Source organism: Empidonax traillii, unplaced genomic scaffold (genome assembly GCF_003031625.1).
Source record: "Empidonax traillii isolate 1590-97213 ecotype Southwest subspecies unplaced genomic scaffold, ASM303162v1 scaffold186:size1492175, whole genome shotgun sequence".
In the NCBI taxonomy this organism is placed as follows: Eukaryota; Metazoa; Chordata; class Aves; order Passeriformes; family Tyrannidae; genus Empidonax; species Empidonax traillii.
In genome coordinates this window covers 1256140-1267449 of record NW_020955379.1, presented here as the reverse complement: position 1 = coordinate 1267449, position 11310 = coordinate 1256140, and the positions used below count along the sequence as shown (strand labels likewise).

General features: G+C 41.9%; 1 protein-coding gene across 1 annotated transcript in view; it reads left to right on the top strand.

The window, feature by feature from the left end:
- Positions 1 to 300: 300 nt before the first annotated feature.
- The window catches only part of EMILIN2 (elastin microfibril interfacer 2), a 31412-nt gene continuing 20402 nt past the window's right edge, over positions 301 to 11310 (top strand). Inside the window, exons 1-2 of the mRNA XM_027886345.1 lie at positions 301 to 467; positions 597 to 719. Coding sequence (XP_027742146.1) covers positions 343 to 467; positions 597 to 719 — 248 coding nt within the window. The 5' untranslated portion in view covers positions 301 to 342. The remainder of the gene's footprint in view (positions 468 to 596; positions 720 to 11310) is intronic.

Genomic DNA, 11310 nt, shown 5'->3' with positions numbered 1-11310 from the left:
GCCGGCCCGAGCAGGGGTCGGAGAGAGAGGGCTGCCCCGAGGGGACCCGCTGATGGTGGCGGGCCCCACGCGGGGCCAGCGGCTCCCGCTGCTGCTCGGCTGAGGGACTGGAGCTCGGCGGGGGCCGGGGCCGGCCGGGCGAGTGGAGGGGAGCGGCGCCTCGGCCAGAGGGGTGTGCGGAGCCGCTGTGGAGGGCGGAAACGGGGTGGGGGGATTTGCGTCAGTGAGGGAGCTGGGAGCGGGCGAGAGCGGGTGGGACGGACGGAGGGACAGACGGACAGAGGGAGCCCTCCGAGAGGCACCGGCTCGCTCCACTCGCCCGCCGCCGCTGCCCGCCGCCCCATGGAGCTGTGCCCGGGGCCCGCCGTGCCCTGGGGATGGGCGCTGCCGCTCCTCCTCGCCCTGGGCGCCGGGCTGAGCCACGGCACCCCGCACCTGCCTTACTCCCGGCCGGGCTCCCGCAGCAAGTGAGTACCGCCCGCCCGCAGCGGGAGCGGGAGGCGCTGCCGGCGGCGGGGCGAGCCGGGGCGAGCCGGGGCAGGGGAGCTGGGGCGGCGTGCGGGCTCCCTGACGGGCGCTGTCTTTCCACCCTCCAGGAACTGGTGCGCCTACATAGTGAACAAGAACGTGAGCTGCTCGGTGCTGGACGGGACGGAGAGCTACGTCCAGGCCCAGTACAAGTGCGCCTGGAACCAGTTCCCCTGCCAGCCGACCCCGGTGTAAGTAGCCGAGGAGGTGACCTCGGGAGGGCAAGCGCTCGGCCACCCGCTGCCAAGCCCTGGCGCGGAGGTGGCCGCTGCGGCGGCTCTCGGGTGGTTCCCGGCACCCCAAAAGCTCAGGTCGGGGGTAGGAGGGCGCGGACAGCCCCTGGTCCCCAGCACGCCCCAAACAAAGCGCTCTCTCATTGCAAACATCAGGCGGCCGGAGCTAATTGGAGCCAGATTGAGTTGTTGGTCTCTGCAGCCAGCCCGCCGAGAGGGAGCTGCGCTGGCACACCTCGTCGGTGCGGTGGGGCGTGCAGGCGGGCGAAAAGCACGCGGGCTGCTTCCTGTGGACGGCGGGAACGCCAGGATCTGCCAGGAGCGCACCTATGTGCTGCTGGGAGCGCACCTACGCACCCTGGCTCAGAGAGGTTTTATAGTTGTTCTCTGTTACTGGATCAAGAGAGAGTCAGGAACGTGAGCCAGCTGCTTTACAGTCTGTGTATCCCTGTCCGTTGCCCAGCAAGGGGAGCTGCCATTGCAGAGGTTTTTACGGGGGCTTATATAAAATTACTTGTTTGGTTTTAAGCTTCATGAGTGTGACCACGTGCTAGTCTGCAGAATGTCTACCTACAACACACTATGCTGCAAGTCTGTGTGAGCCTGCAGGTACCATACAGGGAACAGATATATCTCACTTACCTTCTGGCTAATTTCAGGCAAGTCCCCTTTCCTCAGTTTCCCACTTGAGAAGCAGTAATATTTGCACGTTTCTGATTAAAAGCTCTTGGTGATATGCACCTTGTGAAACCATTTTACCTCTCCCAGAAGTCACTGAAAGGACACCCACAGATTTTTGTAGGCTCAGACTTGGGCTGAGGTGATGATGAGGATGGTTTTACAGTAAAACTTCAGTAACTAGTTTTTATTTTGACATGAAACAGTCAGAAAATTAAACTGATACTGCTACATCCTGGGTACTACTGAAATAAGACTGTGAACACTGATGACACTGCCACCCTGGGGCCCATGACAATAGGTGCTGGGTGTTTGGCATTCAAATGTGCTGTTTTCTGTCTGTTTGGGTTGCTATTTTCATAAAAAAGTCCCAGCTTTTCTCTGTTGGAAAACATAAACACTAGAATTTGAGAGGAAAAAATAAAGACAGCAGACAGCTGAGTAACATTCTCTTGTGTAATATCCCGTTTCTCTTTGGAGTGTTGAACTGGCCGTTTTGGACTTGTGACTGAGTTTATGGACTGTGTAATGGGGTGTGCCCTCTATCCTGAGAAGTCTCCGTAGTGGAGCTATGGAGGAGTGAGGAGTGGTTGATACTGAGCTCTTTAAACATATAAATCACCAAGCATTGAGATAAGGAATTTCAGAGGCGGTAAATTAGGACTTTTGTGGACTATTTGCTTGTAGATAATGAAGAAAGTGTAAAGGCATTGCTTCTAGCTGAGGAAATCCCTGAACTGAAAATGTTTGAGTGTGTGAGGTCTTTGGCAGGAGTAAGAAGGGGAAGCCCATCTTGAACAGCGGGCTGGACTGCATGACCTCCAGAAGTCCCATCCCTTTCAGATTTCTCTGTGGTTTTGTGAAATGGCATTGTCTGTCCTTGTGCTTCTGAACATCTGGAGCTGGCTGCTGTCAGAGAGAGCATATGGGGCCCAACAGGCATTTGGTCTTACCAGCTCTGTCCAGTCTCATGGGGTTTTTTTGTTCTTTTAAGAATGGGATTAGATACTTATCATAAGACTTTGTTTCCTTGATTTGACTTTCTGTGGTGAACATCACTATTATTTTCTTCATAACTGTAATGGCAACTGCAAAACAATTCGTTATTCTTAACATAAAATATTTTAAGCACCTTACATAGCACCAGCTGATTAACACTGAAAGATAGTGGAATACCAAAATCTTGACATTTTATTGTGTTCAAAACTTTTGAACTTCTTGACTTTTATTTTTCTGTCTGCTGGATATACACATTCTCTTAGTGCTGGAGTAGGAAAGGAGCTAATCCAAAACATTTGAAAGACATGCCTCAAATCCTGCAAATCCCTATCTTCTGTCCTGTGAATTGTTTAATTCAGAAGGAATGGTGCTCTGAATAACAAAATGTGTTTATATATGTTTATTAGCTAATGCTGACATAAATAGGAGAGGAAAGAGCTATAAAAGCAAAAAAGAAATAACTATGAGGACTTTTTGGAAATTATTCTCTTTCCTTCCTTTATACACTTGCATAGAGAACTTAAAATGAACTAAGTACCAGATATTCATGGTAATAAAGTACAGTCCCTGTGCAGTCTCTTCCTGATACCCAGGGTTTATCTAAGAGCTCATTCAGCTGCAGACAGTGGGGACAGTGAGATCCAAATCAAACAAAGAGTTCCTTAACCGTATCGTAGATCTAGGAGTTTTATTAGTGCTTAAGTACTGTTAGGTCTATTTTTTAATCAGTCAGTGGATTTACTGTTGATTTGTGTTAGTTGAAGACTAGGTTTAAAGAGCCTTTCTAGTGTTTAGGTAAAGTCTAGGTTGTGCATAGCAATTATTGCATTTTATATGGGAGCATTTCATTGCCTTGAACATACAGTGTACTCCCAAACTCCATGTATTCTTCACATACAAGAGAGTGTGTATTCAGATTTGGATTATAGTCAGCACTGATTGTCCTTTTAATTTTTTTTTTTTTTTTTTTTTTTTTTTTTTTTTTTTTTTTTTTTTTTTTTTTTTTTTTTTTTTTTTTTTTTTTTTTTTTTTTTTTTTTTTTTTTTTTTGAAATACAAAGCTCTGGTGATTAAGCCTAGAAATCATATGCGTGCATGAACCCTTTTTATCTACCCTTTAGGCCCATTAAAATATAATTTGTCTGGAGAAAAAAAAAAAATCCCCTGTTGGGATACTTATACTTCTAGAAGTGTTAACTATAAATTCACTTCAGCTAGGGGTTGTATTTCCTGAACTGTTAAGTTGAAATTCAGGAAATTATTACACTTTATTGTTTAAGTGTTCTGTAGGTACTTGGGCTCGATAGTGCATTTCCTTGCTGAAAAGTTGGTGAATGCTTTGACTCATTAAGGTGTCAAGGATAAATCTGAGTTGAAGTGTGGCTGCTTAAGAGATAGGAAGAGAGGGAGTAGAAGGAGCAGAAAGGCCCTTTGAAGTATGTTTGCTTTGAAGTATGGGGGGCTCCTGATTTATTTGTCTTAAAACTGTGAGTAGCAAAGGAAGGAGGAACGTTGTTATTAGTAGGTCATTGGGCTAAAAGGTACTTACACAAAATATTAATGGTACTTACACAAAAGGTACTTACACAAAATATTAATGTTTTTACCCACTAAAAAGAACTTGGATGTTTTGAAATATAATATTACTTCATAAATAACTGGCCCCTCCCTGCTTCTTTTGTTGTGAATTTCCTTTCCTAGCTTTCTAATGAATGGTTTGGTAACTTCATTAGCATTATTAGCAATTTATAACTAACAGCATTGTCTGATTCTAAATAAAAAACATATTGCCCTTGTGGTTAGATCCTACACACTCTTTAGGGTTTTGGCTTGTTCTGGTCAATGTAGCTGCTTCAGAGTAGGGTATTGTCATACCAGTTGTTTGTTTTGCCTTGTGTTCTGTAGAGTATATTGGGTCACCTGGCTGTACCATAGGTGCTCCAGTTTATGGCCCAGAATTTTTGGGAAAAGCTGTTCTCACTACTAAGGTTTTGATTTTAAAGTTTGAAGTGAACTGAAGTGGCTGAAGCAGAGGGATGTTTTCTGCGTTTCTGTCTTTGCTACAGAACTGCAATAGGACTGCCTGGTAAATCAAATAGAAAGAAATTTAGATTGGTAAGAACCTCTGGAGGGTATGTAACCCCTCCCCATGGCTCCCAGCTAACAGGAGAGCCAGCTTCAAGGTTAGATAAGGTTGCTTGGAGATTTGAAAGAAGGGATGTTTTATCAGATCTTCTAATTCATGTACCAACCCCCATTAATTATGCTCATGTGAGTAAAGATATTTGTGGGCTCTGGTCGTCTGTCCTTAGCTTGTGAGAAGTGGATTTCATGATTTAGTGTAAGCTTCTCATCATAACACTAATAAATCTTTAATAAGAAAACCCATTATTTCATTTTGTTTCACGTATTTAGAAAATGATGAATGAATCAATAGCTGAATTGGCAAGCCTCTCCAAATCTCTCCTTGAGCAATATTTTCCAACTTCTTGTTGTTTAATACTTTTAAATGAGCGTAAATAGGCCCACTGCCAAACTAATCACGATTTTGTTCATTGCCCAGAAGAAGATTTAAAGCAAAAAATTGAAATAACTTTAGAGAATATGACTATTAGTTTTCTGCATTCATATCAGGATAGATGACTCCTATGAATAAATCACAGATTTTAATAAGCAGCACTCAGTGTTTGTTAACAAAATAATACTAAGTAAAAGTGGAAATGTATTACTGAGGAACAACATATGAGACTTCCAGTTTATGTTAAATGGCTTCATCAATCTGGCAACCCCAGAGCAACCTGGGTGGAGCATGTCAGCCCCAGTCTAGGAACATGTAGGAAATCCACATCTCATTTTCAGCACTTCAACTATCCCAGTGTAGTTTTTACTGAGACTGTTCAGTTGCTAGAAATTAAACATACAGACCAGTGTCAGAATGCTCAGCACCAGGCAGGCTCAAAACCTCAGATACACAAGTCAGCACAGATCAGAGCCTGTGCCTTCCACTGGCCTCCAGCAATATATATCTTGTAAGAAAAACTTTCAGGATGCACAAAAACTTGAAGGGAAAGTGAGAGCTGTTTAATGTTTCTCCTCCAAGTATCTATAGAGGTCTTCAGGATTTTTTTTCCAGCTTCTTGTATTTTGTATGAAGCAGAGTTTCTTTGTACAGGCTCCAGCTAGCTGACTACATAGGGAGGTTAGCCTAAGGGGTTGTGCATTGAAAACAGTAAGGAAACTTAAAAAACTTCAGTCTCCTGGAGTGCTTGTTTGAAAATCTTTGAGGGCCTGCTGGGTGTGGTAAGCTTTCCTGGCTGTCTCCCTGAGCCTAAAATTGTGCATCTCTGCCTCCACACACTGAATGCAACAAAGTCTTTCTTCTCTGTGAACTGGACAGGGAATTTTAATTTCACACATCATCTGAGTTTGTTGCAACAGTTTTTAAAAAAATCACACACTGCTCCTCAATTCCCATTAGTGTAAATACTTAGAATTTTATGCTTTTCAGGTTTGAGAAATGCGTGACCTGGAGGTCTGGGGCCTCTTCTGTTAAGCACCAAACTGTTGCCAAAACAGCGAATTTTCTCTTTTAGGGAGTTGCTGACCTATTTAAAGCGTATTTTGTCATAAATCACACAAATAACCAAGGAACATGCTGCGCCATTAGAAAGTGGGCAGTGCCACTTTTGCACATTGTGGATTATTGCTCCCCTCTGACTTCGGTTTTGCATTCACATCTCATCTTTCCTTTCCCCTCTGGTTCACTTTTGGCTTGGTGTCTTGAAAAGTAACAGCTCTCAAAACAATGTTCCATTTTATTCTGAAAGTTGGAGTCCTAGCTAATCCCACAGTTAGCTCTTGCGTTCATGAAAGTATTGCTTATCTGTTCTACCTGTGTGTGTTTTTAAATAATCTGTCAGCAATAGCTAATTCTAGAGCATCCTAGGAATCAGCTTATTTCATGGGCAGAGAAGCAGGAGAGATACTACTGGAGCTCAGTTTCTCAGGCAGCTTTATCAGTAGCAGTGTTCTGCATCCTCACTTGATCTTTTCACTGGTGTAAGGTGAGAAACTCAGTCCTTGCTGCTGGAAGAGGCACGTGAGTATGTTGTTAACATATAATCTGTTGCAAAATTGCTGCTGTTCTATCCCTGTTAGACTACATCACGTTGCTGCTCTACAAAGTTTTCCTGAAATCCTTTTGAAAGGACTGTATTTTTAGGGTTTTCCTATCCCATTCCATTTAAGTGGGATTTTAATAGCTTACTGTTGGTCTGTCACCCCCTGTCTGACTGGCATAGGTGTATCTTGTGACAGGATGGAAGGAAGCAACCATGTAAGATAATTCAAGATCGTAAATCCCAAGAATGAAGCTCTGCTTTGAGCTTTGCCACAGGCTGTCTGTGGCTGCAAGTTACTTAAATGCATCCTGTGTCTTGGTTTCGGTGCTTCTAAGAAGAGGATGCCTACCGAGTGGTAATTTATGAACATTAAGAGTATTAACATTTCAAACTTCTGAGCATTTCCTACTGGACTTTAGTGGTCAACTCTTTGAAAATAAAATCTTCAGCGGCCCATAGAGAGTTAGGCAGGTAGGTATTTGTGTGTATGTGTGTGTCTGTATGAAGGTATGTATACAACAAGAAGAAATAACTAGTTTGAGGCATGAAGTCATGTTTCAGAGTGTGCAGTCCTTTGGCTCTTTCTTACCAGGAAGAAACGTTTCTCTCCCAAGAGAGAAAGTTTGAATCTCATCTTTTTTTTGATAGAAGAATTCTAGCTGAGTGGCATGAAATTCTCTGTGTAAGTAATAAACAATGGCACTTCCAGAGGCTTTGAAAGGAGCTACAAATGAAACCATGTGATGTTGCCTGAGAATAGTTAAAAGTTTTTGTCTTCTAACACTTCCTGTAATCTTCTGCCTCTCTTATTGAAAAAAACACCCAAATTCTGAAGTAAAATTCAGGATTTGCTCAGATTCATTGAAATAATGTTCAGCATTGATGAGAACTGTGTGTGAGAGACCAGCCTGTAATGAGCTGATTTGGGTGCCATGATCATCTGCTCCTTCTCCTTCCCTGGCACCAGTAGGTGAGACAACAGTTTTATTTAGACATAGGGAAAAGCAATTTTTTCCTTCCTAGCAGGAAGGAGTAATGAAATCACCTGTGCCAGGTCTCTGCCCACTAGCAGTTTCTTCCATTGTGCTTTTCAGGTAGCATGAAGAAACCAAATAAAAATAAGCACTGGAAAAGAAGCACTTAGTCTCTAATGTTCATTCCTGTTTTATGCAACATTCATTAAAGTTACTGTGCTTTCATAATCAGATACTAAAACAGTCATTGCAGTGACCTGGATGGGTGATTTCTTGGTTGTGTACACAGCAGGCAGTTGTGTTTCTGTGGATGCGTAGTGCTTTGACTTATTCTCTTGCTTGTCTTGAGCTTCAGTCCCTGTTAATGCTCTCACCCAGCAGCAGTTTTTTATTCAGGATTTAGCTCAGAATAGATCTGTTACAAATGTTGGCCATGCTACACATTAGTGAAAACTTTATTAAAAGCTCCCTTGTCTATCTGTGCAAGGCCAGAGAAGCTGAGCCTCCTTGGTCATATGTGCTAATGGTACTCGTCACAACTTTATGTTTTCCAGAGCAGTGCCTCAAAATTGTGTTTTTCCCAGCACAAAAAAAATTTGAATCCTCTGTGGTTGCTTTTTGTAACAGATACTAGGTCCTGATTATTGTGTCATCTGTAGACCTGGCCATGGCTTTTTGGGATCTTCAGTTAAGATGACTGTGACTAGGCTAGTGGGTAAGGTCTTCGGCATTTTTTTCGAGAAAAAGTAATTCCTCAGACCACAGTGCCTGCAAAGACGTGTACTGACCTACTTTATGTAAATTTGGGAAAAAAAAAAAAAAAAGAAAAGCCAGCTAAAGGGAGAATAGCAGTGTAAAGATTTTCTTAAGTCTCCCTGTAAGAAGCAGTTTAGTTTCTCTAAGGCCAGATCAAAATGGAAAATTATTTTAGGGTGCAATAGGATTTTTTATAAATTGATTTTGCAGCATTGTATAATTGGAATTTCTTATGGCATTGCTGTCTTTCACTTAACACCTAGACTTCTGTAGGTTACTCTATTCCTGTCAAAACATCTTTACACTGCTTGCTATAAATGCCTTAGGATAAACGCTTAGTAAAGACACATTTTTCTCAAATTAAGCTCATCTGTGGGCTGGAACACAAACTGGCTGCCAGTGCTGCTGTGCAGTAGTAAGGTTATAAAAGAACAAAATCCAGAGGTGGGGTTGGACTCACCCTGAATTCACTTACATGTCTACCCTTTATATGGAGGGATGAATGTGTGCAAGGGAACTTAGACATGCAGTAATGGTGACTCAAATGCAAGTCAGTGGTGTCCAGCATGCTCTGTAGGTAATCAGATGTAAATAATGACTTTAGGGTGAGATTCAGCCCTGGTTTGACTGTACTGGCTGTATTTACTATTTCTATTGGCCATCGTGGAAACACAGACAACTAGTTCCTGTCCATACCTACACAGGAGGCCCCTGAAATCCAGGAGTGCTGAAACTCGCTGTTACAGCAACCCTGAAGTCTCCCACAATTTCAGTGGAACTAGGATTTCTGGCACTATTTGTAGGGGTTACAATTAGACCTGCAGTCTTGGGAAACAGCAAACTCGGGATCACCTGGTTCTAGTTTAGTGTTTGTGTAGTATAAACCTATAAAATAAAAAATGTTTGGTCAAAGTACATTTGCACTTAATTTCAGCCAGGTAGTATTTTTCAGAGTGACCGTGTGTTACTTCAGCACTCACAATTCAATCTGGTTTGGAAATTTAGATGACTGGGACTGTATAACTGGATAAAAGTAACTAGCAGACTATATAATTTACAAAGAATGGATCTACATTCAATAAAAGCATGTAAGAGTGAAGATCTGTTATCTTATATTCAATAAGACAGCAGTTTTCAGGCTGCTGAAGTATGGGACTTGTTCCAATCACTACAGAATTTTGGACCAACCTTAAAGCTTTGTGCTGAGAATAAACATTTTATATGCTGCTTATGTAGAAACATATGCTGATTCAGCGGTCTCTTCCTCACAGTGAGGATGTAGTGGCACTTATCTCACTGCATTTCCCAAAAGGTTGAGTGCTAATATCTAGTTCCAGAACTGAGCCATATGTTTTCCCACCAGTTTTGTCCAAATGTTTCTGATTTGTTTTATCACTATTAGGTGATGTTCCAAATATCAGTGTTAACTGTTTCCTTCTCTGGTTTAGCACCATAAGAATATTATAGCTTATTCCCTTGTCAAAATGTTTAGCATTTACAGCAAACATGAATTTTTAATTAAGCATTTTCCTAAGGATGTACTTCTCTTTCAAAGAGGAGGAATATTTGAATGCTATTGTCACGCTGTACAACTTTATTTTGGCTGCAAAACACTTAGATATTAAAAGTGAAGATTTGCATTAGCATTCTGGATGTGTTTTCTCATTTGATCAACATGTTGAATTCATGGTGAAGGCAGTAGGTGTTGGTAGTTATAAGCCTGTTGTGGCAAGACTCCTAAAAACCAGCTGTTCTTATTTTCTCTGTTGCTAGGAAAGATTAGAGACTGTTGAAAGAATTACTTCAGTTATAGTATTTATCTCAATTCATCAAGGGGATATGACCATCATCTTGGACTGAAGGTCCATAGGAGGATGGGGTGACTAGGCACAGTAAGTGCTGGTGTATTGTGTGTAACTTTTAACCATGTAAGAAATTATTATTTTTTAAAATATCTTTAGGATTCTTGTAAAAATAATTGTATTTAGTAGCACTTACATGAATAGCAGAAATCCAAGTCAGCTGTAGGAAGATTTGATGTTTAACTGTTTTTTAATTGCGTTACAGCATTTAGAGGCATTAAACCAAAGCCTCAATTCTTTGAGAGACTTCTGAATTTTTTTGTGAACCCTTTTGACCAAATTGCCTCACTAGATAACTCTGTAAAGATTGACACATACCAGATACATGATGTGAAAATTGATGATACATTCTAACCATGTAACTCTACCCAGCTTCATAGAGAACCAACATTATGTATCTCTGGCTACATGGAGTGCATTTCTTGTGTTTTGTAGGTTTGTGATTGTATGTTATGTATTTGCTGTGACTGTATGTGAGCAATTGGGTTCAGAATACTGCAGAAATAAAGACATGTCTGATTTGTATATTCTGGTAGCTCCCAGTCCTATGTCTTTCACATGCATAGAATCACAAATTATTCTCAGGATGTGGTCCCTCGCAGGAAGTTATGGTTTGTTTTGTTAGAACCGTAACCAATAATATATTGTGTTCGATGCTGTTGGACTGTTATATCCTGGCAAAGTCCTGGAAGTGTCCAGCTCCTCCACTGAAATTCATTGAACAAGCAAAGTTCTGGCTTTAAAAAAACTTAATATATGATTGAGAATCTCCCCTGGGCTGGATGTCTGCTGGTGACTGTCATTTATCAGTGCAGCTGGACAGTGCTGGCACAGTGGCACTGTTCCTTGCATAGGCAACTTGCACAACAACTCTGTATGAAGTATATCATTAGTAGAGAAGCTGCATCAATGAAGCTGGGGTTTTTAGAAATTTTTATTTGACTGAATTTAAATTAGAAAAGTGTCAGTGTAAGTTCCTGTTTCCCAACCTTACATGACTAACCTTCCTGGAGGAAATGGGAGTAGCTCTGTGATTCATTCAGCTGGGCTGGCAGAATAGAGAAGGAATAGTTCTTGGTGAGTAAATCCAGTAAGCGACTTTAATTTCTGAGCCATCCATGAGTATAGCTGTCTTGTTACCATAGATCAACATGTGAAAT